This window comes from Ascidiella aspersa, chromosome 8 (genome assembly GCF_963924565.1).
Source record: "Ascidiella aspersa chromosome 8, kaAscAspe10.2, whole genome shotgun sequence".
Taxonomy (NCBI): domain Eukaryota; kingdom Metazoa; phylum Chordata; class Ascidiacea; order Phlebobranchia; family Ascidiidae; genus Ascidiella; species Ascidiella aspersa.
In genome coordinates this window covers 11,608,832-11,623,078 of record NC_139454.1, presented here as the reverse complement: position 1 = coordinate 11,623,078, position 14,247 = coordinate 11,608,832, and the positions used below count along the sequence as shown (strand labels likewise).

The window sequence follows — 14,247 nt, the reverse complement described above, 5'->3', positions numbered from 1 at the left end:
ATCAACAAAAAACCTTCTGTTGCAATTTATTCCATTTTTTTCACCTTGTTTACTGGCCTATTTATCTTTTTGAAAAGTCACTTGACGTCACTTTCAGGTTAGATCAGGGGTTATTAAACTGGAGACCATGGACCCCTTGGTGGTCCGTGAACTAGTTTTAGGGGGTCCATGGTCGCCCAATTGAAATATTAGTGTATATTTAAAAAGTAATAAATTTTTTAAAGAAAACAGTTTAATTAAAAATAAAACGGTTTTGCAATGAATTGTATTACGACTCCATTTCACTTTCACATTTTTGGACAGAAATTAGCAGATTTACGAAGTCTATTTATATTGTGACGTAAATTTATGACGCTATTTTTGAAATTGTTTTGCCTACCATGGTCCACGCGCCAAACAAATTTTAGGGGTCCGCGGGGAAAAAAGTTTAAGAACCCCTGGGTTAGATAGAGCTAAAAGGCCTTAAGCTTTACGAAATTTACTCGTTCGCAAAACGGAAGCTATATTTGTGCATAGCAGGGTCTATCCTTGGGGGGAACGCCCTCAAACTGAATTTTTTGCATATTTTACCTACATAATGCGAAATATTTTCCTAATCTTATATGACTGTATATACCAGGGGTGTTCAAATGATTTCTGCCATGATCCACCACAGTCAAACCTGACAACATGATGATCCACCAAATACGAATAGTAAACATATTGGTCACGCTTTAATTTTTATGGTGCTTTATTTATGTAAATGTACCCTACAACATATTGATAACTTTGTAAAAGTCAAAAGTGAAGTGTGCTACAGCACCAAGATTGTTTCAGTGAGAAAAATGATGAGTTGGTTTGGACCAGGGTCGGCAACCTTTTTTTAGTCGCGGGCCAACACCAAACTCAGAAAAGTCTTTGTGGGCCGCACAAAATGTTATCTGAGAAATGTGTTATTAAAATGTTAGAACAACTTTTAATCAGGCGAACCTCGGATCTTTTTTTCACTTAAAAGCGTGTTTAATACCATTTAAGGAGGCAGTAAAGTGTTGGCGCAAACAGAGTGGTCAGATGCTTGGTTTAGGATTAGGACATTTGGTGTGAAATTCGGACATTTTAGGACAAATAATAATTTAGCATGCACCTAATGCGAGACTAATGGAAATTAATGGAGGTAACTGTTCTTAGTGAGCTGCCAAAATTCCTTACAAATTTACAAAACGGTTAGTCGTTAACAGCAGTGCAACAATAAAGCTTTCTGTAAATTCGATTTCCTTTTGCCAAAACCGCAACACCACAATTTAAATAGTCAAAAGTAAGTATTTTATTTTTTTCAAGGCTACATTAGAAGATCCGCACAAAACGTTGAAAAGATCCGGAACCGGATCGCGATTCACCATTTGAACATGACCGGTATATACTCTATATAGCAGTGGTCGGCAAACTGTGGGCCGCAGTGCCATTGTTGGTGGGCCGCGAGTTACTTTTCAATAAGCTTAGTGTTATTATGTAGTTGTGGGCCGCGTGATAGTCGTACATTGATTGCACTTTGTTTTAAAAATACATGCTGTTTTAAAATTTTTATATTGTCGCAGCGTGGTTCAGACCTACGTGCCAAATGTGGTCCTGAGTAGCCTACCTGTCGAACTATGTTTTTTGCCACATTTAAATGTATGCAAACGCAAAATTTTTCGCGCTTTTGCGCGTATATGTTTTGCATTATGGCGTGGCAGTGTTTTGCCCATCAAGGCGTCGTGTAATACTCCACCTTAAAAATAAATATCCTAAATCCGCCACTGTTTTCGTAGTGGTTTTACGTAGTGGGCCTTCAACAGCTTTGAAAAGTGTAGTTTGGGCCGCAACAAAAAAAGTTTGCCGACCACTGCTTTATTGTTCGTTTTCAGTGACGTGCGGTGAGGTTCCTTTAGATGGTGAGGCACAATATTTTCGAGTCACGTTTTTCTAACAACCACAAAAACGGTATCGTACTAATAAAAATAAAACAAACTCAAAAACCATTCGGAGAGCAAAAGCAAAATGACTAAAAACCAGGGAGTCGAACCGGAACCGAACCGGAACTTTATGAACCGGTTTTGGGTCAATTTTTTCTGAACCGTAACCGAACCTGAACTGGTTTTCATAAGATTTTAAGGAGCCGAACCGGAACTGAACCGAATAATTTAAAAGTACCTGAACCTTAACCGAACCCGAACCTGTAAATAAAAGCGGTTCGCTCCTGCATGACGTCACAACTTCTATTTTACCGAGTCAAGTTACGCAATGTTCGAAATTTTATGAAAAAAATATGAATGTTGAATAAAATTTTTTTTAGATATTTCAATATTGAGTTGCTGTTTTTTAATAAGTCACGGAACTTAGATTAAATGACTTACAATTCAAAGATTATTCTCTACATTAATCGACCCACATTTTGAGATTTAACGCAAATTATATTGTATCTGAACCGGAACTTTATGGACCGGTTTTGAAATAACGATGTTCGAACCGGAGCTGAACCGGAACTTTTAAATTACACCGAACCGAAACCGGAACTGAACCGGATTCCGAAAAAATCCTTGAACCCGAACCGAACCGGAACCGGAAAAGTCAAACGGTTCAACTCCCTGCTAAAAACTAGTAAAACTACATTAATATGGCAAACGTAATAATGACTACATCGTTTATGACGTAACAGTGCATAACAATTGAAGGTGTGGCATGCCTGTGATCGACTGTTGTGGTAGGCTACTGCTCATAAAAGCTACAAAACAAATTATTATTAAGAGTACAATATTTATAAATTTTTGGGTGGCCATGCCCCCCCTGGCTACGCCTATGACAGCCACACATCCACTCCTTTTTTACCAATCTATTTCAAAGTTGCGTGTTATTTTTTTTTGTCCAGTCGTCTGATGCAAAATTTGCAACAGGTCTGCCTTTATTTATGACTTCAACTTTAGAGCTTTACACTACAAAAGTCAATGTACACGTATTATGTGGGCATTCAAGCTGGACGAAGAAAGGTTTCATAGCTGGGACGCGCCTCACCTGCCTCCCCTGACTGCACGTCCCTGTTCGTTTTGTAGGAATCGTTTAAAGACTAAACCCTTTCTTGTTTCTTTTGTTTTCAAAATGAACACATCGGGCTTCGATAGTATTACGAGCTTATTGAAATACCAATTGTTGACAACCTTAACTAAATAACCGATAAAATAAGTCGTTTTGCCACACAATTTTTCTGTTGACAAATAGGTTAGCGCTTTGATTTCAGAACCTTTCAAAAAGTGCAAATTCTGTCAGAAGAGTCAAAGCAATTTGCGACACCCTCCAACCTAAAAGCCTAAAAGTCTAAAACGACCAAATAGATTATTATATTCTCTTTGAAAAGGACAAACGCACTGGTAGGTTTTTTTTCTAGTTTTTAATAAAACTGCCTTATGCTTCACTTCATGTAGTGCTCCGCCATAAAATGCAAAAAATGGCGTTTCTATTTACGGATAGTTGTAAACGATTAACACTGCTATGCAGTCGTTTTGTCCTTGTAAGTTATTACGAACTTTTCTTTAATGTGGTTTGTACGGTACATTCCAAAATTTTAATACAATATTTTATCAAAAACGTGTTGCAAAAAGCAAATATTATCGTTTGCGTTTTATTCGCCGAGTCTCTTCGATATTTCTTTGTTGAGTGACAGTGTCAGAATATTTGCCAGCTCGAAATGTAACATTTGTACTCTGAAAGGTAAAACAATATAGTTTTGTGTTTTAAATCTTACAAAGTAAAAATGTAATCCGAGTTTAAGTTAGGTTACGTTATAATATAATGGATTTTCGCCATTTGTATGTGTGGTTTCCGTAGTGTAGTGGTTATCACGTTCGCCTAACACGCGAAAGGTCCCCGGTTCGAGCCCGGGCGGAAACAATTCTTTTTGGTTTTTATCTTTCAAGATTAAAATTCACATTCGACGTTTCCAAAATAACAACGTCCATTCGAATTTAAGTTATATCTGCACTCTTTCCAAGTTGAACTAATTTAAATTAATCTGCATCTTTTTTCCAAGGTGATCTACTGAATTATTCGTACAATATGTTTTTCTAGTATATATAGTCAACCTACTTAAGAGCTGCATCGTCCATGAGAGTTAAAGTTTCCAAATACAGTTCGATCCAATCTAAATTGGTCACCAGGTCTTCTTGAATGACGTAATCATCGTTTCGCAGTGATTGTTGAAACGACCGAACCATGTCGTAAAAGTTGCCACAGTCTCGCTCAATCTGCTTTTCTTTCAGCTTTCTAAAACCAGAAGAAAGTTAATATTCCGTAAAAAGCTTTCAAAACTGGTGTGGTGTTATAAACTAAAAAATGATATATTTGCCTATCGATATGCAAATGTTAAGACGAATGCCTTGTTCAGAACAAACTCGTGTTTGCTATCAGGATGTTTCAATCCAGTGGTCGAAAACCGAAATATTTATGGCCGCCGTTTGGAAAAAATATTTCGCCTGTACGGACAACTTTTTTGTCCGATTTAGATTAAATCGGAGTGAAACTTTGTCCGATTTAACTTAGCCTATACGGTATAGAACAATTTATCCTAAATCAGACAACAGTTCGTTCTGATTAAATTTAATTTGGACAGTATTTCAATCAGAAAGTAATGCTGCGTGATTTAGGTTGAATCAGATTATAATATGTCCCTCAAAATTGAATCGGAAAAACTATTTTCCACTTTGCCCCTAGAAATTAAATCGGAAAGAATATCAGTGTTGTAATGACTAAAAGTCAAATAATATAAAATTTCACAGAAAGATATATTTCGCCTTTTAAATAGGCATCATCAGTTTCTGTACAAAAAGCAAACATATATAAAATGCAAAACTAGTAGTTAAAATGTAAAACATGTAATATAAGATCGTGTATAAAATCTTAACACCTGCAGAGGTTAAAGGCAAAAACAACAACTATCAAATGGCAACAAGCGTTAGAAAACAGAGTAAAAAGAAGGACGCAAATAAGCATGTTATCAACCGATATAGCAAAGAAATCACTGATCGAAAGATATAAAGCGGAAGAAAATCAAACTCAGAACAAAAAAATACCTCACTCACGCGTGATATCATCAATTTTTGGATATTTATTTTGGCTTTAAGTTAAATCAAACGTAACTGGCCTACTAAAATGGAAGCCAAAATAAATTTCTTTATTGCCGAAATACTACGCTAAATTCTGTAATATCTAATTTATAAATAGGGGTGTCTTTCGTTGTTAAATCACTAGGCTGGCGATATTTCACACCAAATGACATCACTGGAGTTTTTCGGGGGGCTTAAGGATTCAAAGATAAAAAACGACCTCATAAAATTTCTGTCTTTAACCATGAAAAAACTGTTTCCGCCCGGGCTCGAACCGGGGACCTTTCGCGTGTGAGGCGAACGTGATAACCACTACACTACGAAAACCACGACGGCGAGTGGCGAAATAAGATTTATATTAGAATGAGCTGGTAGCACATCTTGCGTTTTGCACAGTAATAAAACTCAATTTTACTTGTAACTACATGTCTTACTTGTCACTGCCAAGCACAAGTCAACCCTCGAATTTAAAGGGACTGCAGTAAGCAATTTTACGTGTTTATGAAGTTATTTTGCCGTGGTGACGCAACAACAATATGACCAATCATGCAAAAATGCATTGTACAGGGCAACTGCAGGCTCATACAACCGTGGCTCAAATGCAGCTTTTATGTATAGTGATCATTGCACAGTACACTTGCTCAGGTCGTCGCCAGTTTGGTATGTGTAGCTCTGGGCAGATAACATGCAAATTTAAGTGAGAAACAAGGCTCATTGGTCTTTTACTGGTTAACTACCCCGGGCCCGATGTGCGAACTTAAGCACTACATTTGATAATAGTATTTGTAGGCAAACAGGTGTTTTGCAAACAATAGATATGTAGCTTGTATCGTGTTACATAGTATGATTTGTGACACAAAACATTTGTGATGAATGTCCCATTATGTGTATTTACCACCGCTCAAATTAAGAAAAGACTCTCAAGCCCCCTTGTAAACGCCTACAGGGGCGGTACCACACAGTACACATTGGGAAACACTGACCTAACATCTTCGTGCTGTCTGTGCAAGATGCTTTCCTTTTTGCGGGCCAATGTTGCTTCTTTTTCTGCAATAACCTGATAAATTATGAACATTTTAACTCCTGTGTCTGACATCTATGCTCAGAACAAAACTAACTGACTAATTGCGAAAATTCCATGAAAAATAAATTTTATACCTAAAGATCTGGCAATCAGGATAGTGTGCATTAAAATTTAATTTACCGTGATAACCAACCTGTTCATGATAAGTTTCGTTTGCTTCTTGGATGTTCATGATATTGACTCCGATAAAAATGTTAAAAATAAGAAAGTGTCCAACCACAATAAAAAGAATTGTGTAAATCCTTGAAAGTTGAGATGTGTTTTCATCCATAATTATTTGTGCATCAAACCAGCCATCAACCTAATAACAAAATTATAGTTATGTCACAGTATTTTAAGCACTGAAATTCTATCAGGATGCAGAATACAGCAGGGCCATGGCTGTTTTCTGATTTGCTTTATTTTGAGCTGGTGGTTGTATAGCTTAGTCCAGCACTTTTCTGAAAGGTTGGGGCAGGGTGGGGGGGTGGGGGGGGGGGGATAGCTCATTAATCCCACAGTGTTTTTGATCAGCCCACATTCTGAGGGGTGCACACCTGAGATTTATGTAAAGACATTGTGTTCATAAGCATACCTGAAGTAGTAAATTGTAAACCTAAATTTTGTAAAAGGTTAAGTTGTGGTGAGATTTCAAACCTCATGTGCGCATAGAACCTTGATTGCACACCTCAAGCTTTACTTTTTTATGGTTGGTGAAGCTTGAAGTGCTTATTCAATAAAAGAAAAAATATTTGACTATTGCCATATTTTCCACCTTGGCAATTCCAAGTAGGGTACTAATGATACACAGCCAATATCATTAACCAGTCCAACTTCAAAGTGACTGATCCTACATATAAATATGTAGATATGTAATTATTTGTGTGAGTTTTATACTACAACAAAACAAATTGCATCCAACATAAAAATTATGTTTTATTTGTTGTAGCACCTTCTTCTCATAAGTTAAAACAACTGTCTGGTGCTTGTCCTCTTCAAATCAAGGATGCATTCTACTTTACACACTGATCTAAAGCAATTAATATTGACATCTTGGAGGGACAGGTGGACTGAAAAGAGGTGGTCAGTAAATATACGCAAATATTTGATTCACCCCTCTGATGTTTTTCATGTTGCTGATGCACTGGTATCTCAAGCATTTATTGGTCCATCACCAAATCATCTTTTGCTTGAGTACATATGGCATGCTTTAAACACAGGACTACTCTCATACGGCTCGATTATCACTGCTATTTCAAAGCATGAGGAGTTGCACAAAGTTCAGAGCACTAAAGGAGTTTACAAACTTCTGCAGCAGCTAATTATGATTTTAAACAAAGGTCCAATCATAGAAGATGTTATGCATCTGTGCAGTGCCCTTCGGATGATTTTGCAATGGCTATTAAGAAATATTGAGCAGTACCTAAAGGGTGTTCATGATGTTCACCCAGCAGTTGCGGAAGAATTACTCCAACTTAATTGTTCAACCCTTGAACAGCTTACCACCAAACCAAGGACATCTGCATTGCTAACAATTGCACGGTTTGAAGAGAGCGGTGTTTGGAGTCACATTGAAACAGACTTGGCTGTGATCAAAAATAGCTCAGGCCAGCATTCTATGCATGCGGAAATAAGCGAATCCTGTCACCATGTGTCTCAACTTTCCCGCTGTTCAATCAAGCCGCAATCAGTTTACAAACAGGAGAGCACTTTGCAGTTATGTTTATCTGTTTCAAGCCTCATTATACTTGAGATTGAGCTAAAGCGACAAACTGAAAACCAAGGAATTGCACAACAGTTGGTCATGATTTCTCAAGTTCATGGTCTTTCAACAAGCCAACTCTTGTTTTATTGTTTCCAAACTTGCCTCATAGGATATCTTGATAGCATTCAGCAAAAAAATGACCATGAGGCACACTGGTCTGCCATGATTTTTCTTCGCATGCCAAAAATTATCCAGCAAATTAAGTCACAAATCGTTGGCTCAGAGTTTGACTCGCCCTCAGGATTGTCAACCAAAAAGGCTGCCATGTTTGATGCCAATTTATGCGAATCGTTGAATCGCCTTGCAGCTATGGATAGTTTATTGGACACATTAGATCAACATGGCAGTGGAATTGACTGGATAAAAATTCTTACTGAACATTTTTCCTCTAAACGTCTCCTAACAGATGCAGCAGCAACTGCCATACAAGAAACAAGAAATTTATTTCGCCAAAATATGGCAATGGATGGAGCTTCAGAAAATGTAAACCCACTTATGATTGTCAAAATGGAGAGCACAGTGGAGCAGCTTATAAACATTTTAGGATCTTCTGATGTGACGTCCGATTTAGAGAGGCTTTTAAATATGTTGCAAAGTTTATCAACAAGTTCCAGTTTTGAACTGTTTACAGCCGCAGCCAGTGCCAGTGGTCAACTTTCAGCTATCTGCAGCAAGTTAATTTTCTGTAATGATGCTGTAAAAGTCAGTTCCGGAGAAAATACGAAAACTGCCCATATGAGAGCTGTCGTTTTTGACATCACCTTTTTGATGGCTTGCCAAATGGTGAAAACTTATGGTAAAGACAGATTAATTGAGGTAACCCACCATAATAGAGCATTGGATAACACATTTCTTTATTCATGGATTACTGCTTGGTGTCAGCCACACATTAAATCGGTTCAATGTAAAACTTTACCAAGTGATCCGAGTAATGTAAATTTGCTTATTCAAACTTTAAGAAATTCAACAGAGTTTCGCATTGGTCTTGCAAAATGGCACGATGTGTGCAATAACATGCCACAAGCGGTATTGGAGTTAATGTGTGCTTATCAGAAAGGATATATTAAAGCGGCTGATTTGAACCGAGCAGTGTCAATTATATGTGATCACTGCCCATTGTCAGTTTGCATGGCTGTTTCTGTAAGTGTTGCAAATCGTGCAAGGCTGTGTCACAGCCATACAGAGCATGTTAATGTACTTCAAAAGCTGACCACTAAGAGTGAAAATCATCAGCAACTTCAACCTTTATATGACCAAAGATACACATTCTTCAGCAGTTTACTTGGGCATTTTGTCGGCGACCTTGTACCAGAATTACAAAAGACAAAGTCAAACAAATCCATTATCAAATCCTTACAAGATGCATTCAGTAGTGCTATTAATGCTGGGTGGATTGACCTGGAATGCATGAGGGTGCTTCATGAGAATTTACAGCGGCTTGGTGTCTCCGCATTCATGCGATGCATTCTCAGTCTCGTCTTGCAGGAGACTCGTTTGGACGCGGTAAACACTGCGGTCGACGTAACTTTCGCGTGCATGCGGCTCGACATGAGATCAATGGTAATCTACCTGCTGAAATATGGAATACCGCAACACTTTATGTCTGAGTCACATATGCTGGCGCCACCTATTGGCCGAGCGATTGCTCGTCTCGTGGTCGCCGGGCTTGACATCGCGCTGAACGACGCCGTTCTTCAAGAGAAGTCTCTCCTGCAGCGCCAGGAAATTAATCCATTCCTCCACGAGGCGAAACCAGAGCAGGATCATAACATGAAGGTCCGGCGCATGTTGAGTTGTTCTACGGAACACGATCTGTCTGCAAACGCGTCCGGTATTCCCCCGAATCACCCGCTCGTTACCGTCCTAGAGGAATTCCTCCAGTGTCTTTGGAATGCCTTAAAAGACCACAAGTGGGGCCCTATTCCGGATTTTGTGTCGGCGTTTATCAAGATGACTCTGTACTCGAGTCCATTATTGTCGAGTACAGTCAAGCAAAGCTTAACCACGCGAATGGTGCAGGACTTCAGTTCCTTTCTTGTTAAGGAAAGCAGAGAGCTCCTGTTTGCAGCATCCGATTTGGGGAATCCCGAAGTGCGACGCGTAGCTGCCCAAGCGATTTGTCAAATCGAAAATCTATCGTAAAGTTCTTTCTTTTTTAAATAAATCTAAATCTGTCATAATTGTGTATTTGGTACTTAACATCAGTGATCCGCAATCTATTTGAGTTGTTCTGGTATAATAATTATTTTACACATGAACTGTTTTTAGCTATTTAAAGCGAGGCGACGACGAATTAGGAAAAACACTACGTATTTGTTATTTAAATGTATGGGACCCGAATAATATAAATGTAGTATAAATTATTATATTTGATTACTTTTAGACCTTCAAAACTAGCGAGAATATTTAAAAGTCTCGTAATTTTACTAGGAAATATGTTTCTATTAAAATAAAATTATTACTCGGCTGCGCACCCAAATTAATCTCGTGGCACCCCGGTTCAGAGCACTGCGCAGCATATCGCCTTACAGCAGTGGTTCGTAACCAGGGTTCGACATAACTGTTTTAATGCTCTGAAACATGAATGCTGGTATTTCATGCTAAATTCGAATCTCTTTTATGTGCCAAGTTGTTATGTAACGTTATAAATTGAAAGTTTGGCCTATTTAACGTATATAAAAAAAATGCACATTTATAATTTGAATATGCCTAGTTTCAGCTGCTAGGAGGAAGAAACGAATACTGAGCGAAAATTTGGGGTTCAACGAACGCTTGCAGAATAACATAGGGTTTCGACAGGTTACCAAAGGTTAAGAACCACTGCCTTACGGTAACAAAGCTGAACAGAGTTAAGAAAGCCGATCCGAGATCTCCCCAATTATCCTCATCTCCTCCCTCGTAGCCGAACATGTAGTAGCCAAAGATGGCGAAGAGAAACATTGTAAAGAGCAGGATGAGCATCACATTGATGAAGGACTTTTTCATCGTGTCTATCAATGCCGTCAGGAGGACCTATTCAACACAAAACGAGGAATTCTGATCGGGTAAAACTTAGTATAACCACATTCACAAAGTGCAGTGCATTTATCTGCAACATTAACCAACGAAAGAGCGATTTCGTAACATTTTTATCTGCCTTACTGGGAGTCACTGAATTGAATATACTTAAAACAAAATCCTAACACATGGATTTAGAGCGAACTACTGTTTTACATTTGAGCGTTACAGATGGACTATTTTACTTTTTCGGGGCAGGGCTGGGCCTGGCCAGAAAACAACTTGTTGTAGAATGGCGTGTCTTATTTAAACATAAACGCCCGACATAAACTATTTAAAAAGGTAGGCTTTTAAAGATTATTTACACGAAGTTATTATATTTTTGCCATGATAGCCTACCTTATCGGATAATGCACTTCGTTAGGCATTCTATCTCTATGTTGTCATAAATAACCTCGGGATTTTTTAAAACACGACAGGCACACAGGGGCGAATGTGGTCCCGGAGCCTTAGGTGCTTGGCCGACAAATAGTGTAATGAGTATAGCCATAATGTTGCAAAATTTGTTATTAAAAATAATAAACTACTATAAATTACACTCATAAAATGCAAACGTTTTTTTAAATTGTTACCTAAAAACTTTCGTATTTTAGGTTCATTTACTAGGACAAAAGAACAATCTTACCGAGTCCCTAATACGGCACGGTAATATGAAAAAATTTAAAATATCCCTCTCCCTTGGCTATTGTCAATGCGCGAAAAAAGCAGTTTTGACAATTATAATTTATTTATGTCCAAGGCAAGCAATAAAATAATACCCACGTGAAACCTGTACTGATTACAAGTGCAAAAGCATTTGTCCAGTGTCGGTACATTTATAAATCTTGGTATTTGATTGCTGAACAACAATCAAAACCGATGTGATCAAAAAATTAAAATGTGGCAAACTTAATAAAGTCTCCCCAACCTGCAATCCACGCACAAAAGAGACCGCCCTCATAGCTCTCAATGCGCGTGTGGCCTTCAACGTTCTCAATATAGGAAGAGCCTCAGTCCAGGATGCCTCTCCGGAAACTTCTGCGAAATACTGGTCAACAAGCACCTGAAATAAATCAACATACAATTTGGTGTGTTGTGTGTATCTTGGTCTTTTGAAACGTAGTGTGAAACAGCTTGCTAGCCTGGCAGGTAAAACACCTTCCTTTGATGCCAAACGAGATTGATCTTTAGTGGGCAAAATATTTATGCAACGTAATCGTTAGTTGCCACTAAAGAGCAACAAATTATACTTTGATTTGGATGAAGTTGGTTCGACGCAGTTCGCTTGAACAAAACTATATACATTATATATACTTAAAATACAAACCTGATTTATTTTCAGTAATCACGATAAGTTCATATCTTATAGAAGTCAAATATCTTGCACCTAATTATTCACGAGAGTTGTTTTGGTACTCTTAAACGCAAGAAAATAGATTAAGTTTATTTCAATAATTTTTTGAGCAAAAAGTTTGCGCATATAGCGACATGCCTTGTAAATGTTCGGTAACCTTTTTGGTTAGTGGTCGTTATTGTGCGGTAGTATTACCTGCATGTACGAAATCAGCAGAATAAAGAAATCGAATTTGTTTGACCAAGATTTCCAATAGTCGATAGGCTCTGCGTAAATTTTGACGAGAAATTCGACGGAGTAAATTGTCAGGAAGATAATGTCGGCCGCCTAACCAGGAAATAAAACAATAATTTTAGTACTATTTTAATTTGTAGGGGCAAATAAACTTTGCGATTCTGTATTTCTAACCTTTACATAAACGAGTATTGCTTTTTCTAGTAGGCCTTTAGAAAGTCCAGCTTTTAAAAATGTTAAAAGTAGTGTGTTGTACAGATCTCACCGGGTAGTATGGTCTCATTGAAGGGTAGTAGTTATTAACCTCCATCATCATAATGATGGAGTTAACGAAAATAGCCACCATTATCAGCCCGTTGAAGATTCCATTCTCGCTGACCTGTTGGGCAAATGCGTGAATCGCCTTGTCCCTGCGCCACGATTGACAGCTGCAAGTAACGGTACATATTCAGTAATTAAAATTTATTGTCCTTGTTATTCTAATTTTGTAGTACGAACACACCATACGACCGACACCCCGATAAGTACAAAAGCCTTATTTTTCGTCGGTAATAACATGGTATTTTGACCAAAGGCTAAATAACTTCTACGCCGGAATAAGATCTACCTATGGCGCAATAACGGCAATATTGTCATAACGACGAAAGATTACTAAAATCTACGATTTTGCAATAAACCCTACGATGGAATAAAATCAAAACCATGCGGAAAACTTAAAAACCGAAAGTTTTAAAACCACAAGACCAAGTTCAACACCTATCAGAACAGGGCCTACAGACGTAGGAATAAGACTGCTGTTCGGAATGTGACCAAAACCCTATACAGAATAAAACTTAAAGCGTTTGGAATACTACCTAAAGACGTCTGAAGAATTAAACTCGTCGGACTAAGACCGAATGTTGTCGCAATAATAGCAAAACCTTTTGCAAAACGACCGACACCAGTCAGAATATGACGTTTCATTTCCATCGTTTTTAACTCCAGCACTTTTATAACATTATTCTGGCAACTTTAGGTACTAATTCGACAGCTTTAGATTTGTTCTGACGGCTTGGTTAAATGTACGAAATCTGACGAAACAGCCTAGAAATGCCCGTGACGACAAAAACGCAAAAAAGACAGCATCGCAAAGTTCTGCTGAAAGCAATTTTTAGACTTTATTGAGATATAAGTTTCGACTTTGTGAAATATTTACGACTTTTAAATTCAAAGGGAAAATTTTTACCTAGAATCCTGCTATCTTATATTCACTAAAACCTATAACTAGCAAGCGTTGTCATAAGTACAAACGTGTTGTTATTTTACCCCTGTTCTTTTTCCCATTCTTCACTTTCACTGTCCTCGTCATCGAAATTTTTGAATATTGGCGGATAATCTATTCCTTGTTGCCCCTCTTCGTGCGATATAACTACCCCTCGCCTTCTCGGGGTTTGCGCACCATCCATTGTATTTATATTTACAAAGTATTTTATGTTGTGCAATTTAATATAAAAAAATAACTGTTGGTTATAAATTGGTGCTATTGCGTCACATTGGACATTGTTGAAGATTTTTCAAAGCAAAACAATGGTATTTTTGACTATTTCAATAATGGCTTTTTGTATACTGCAAAAAAGTAATTAAAAAATTATTTAGAATTTTACGGAAATTATCTCTCTAAATTGTTATAGATTTTTATTTTTAT

General features: G+C 37.7%; 2 protein-coding genes and 2 non-coding genes across 4 annotated transcripts; 2 read left to right on the top strand and 2 right to left on the bottom strand.

Annotated features, from left to right (window-relative positions):
* Positions 1–3,631: 3,631 nt before the first annotated feature.
* On the bottom strand, positions 3,632–14,008 carry LOC146136118 (cation channel sperm-associated protein 3-like). The gene is made up of 9 exons (XM_083396162.1): positions 13,869–14,008; positions 12,829–12,991; positions 12,525–12,656; positions 11,904–12,038; positions 10,769–10,951; positions 6,329–6,496; positions 6,095–6,168; positions 4,096–4,272; positions 3,632–3,713 (listed from the first exon to the last, which is right to left on the bottom strand). The coding sequence occupies exons 1-9, from the start codon at positions 14,006–14,008 to the stop codon at positions 3,632–3,634; spliced, it is 1,254 nt and encodes a 417-aa protein (XP_083252288.1).
* On the top strand, positions 3,828–3,900 carry Trnav-aac (transfer RNA valine (anticodon AAC)). The gene has a single exon. It is a non-coding gene; the product is annotated as a tRNA-Val (tRNA).
* Positions 5,366–5,438, bottom strand: Trnav-cac (transfer RNA valine (anticodon CAC)). Its single transcript has one exon. It is a non-coding gene; the product is annotated as a tRNA-Val (tRNA).
* LOC146136119 (mediator of RNA polymerase II transcription subunit 24-like) lies at positions 7,181–10,113 on the top strand. Its single transcript, XM_083395300.1, has one exon. It carries the CDS (start codon positions 7,181–7,183, stop codon positions 10,079–10,081), a length of 2,901 nt encoding a protein of 966 aa, XP_083251426.1. The 3' UTR covers positions 10,082–10,113.
* Positions 14,009–14,247: the final 239 nt, after the last annotated feature.

Excerpts from the sequence above, each read along its gene's own strand:
- LOC146136118 (XM_083396162.1), bottom strand. The coding sequence starts at position 14,008 with ATGGATGGTGCGCAAACCCCGAGAAGGCGAGGGGTAGTTATATCGCAC. Across the intron at positions 12,657-12,828 it reads CAATGAGACCATACTACCCG|GCGGCCGACATTATCTTCCT; the intron begins GTGAGATCTGTA and ends TTTCCTGGTTAG. Across the intron at positions 6,169-6,328 it reads ACGAAACTTATCATGAACAG|GTTATTGCAGAAAAAGAAGC; the intron begins GTTGGTTATCAC and ends ATAATTTATCAG.
- LOC146136119 (XM_083395300.1), top strand. The coding sequence starts at position 7,181 with ATGCATTCTACTTTACACACTGATCTAAAGCAATTAATATTGACATCT.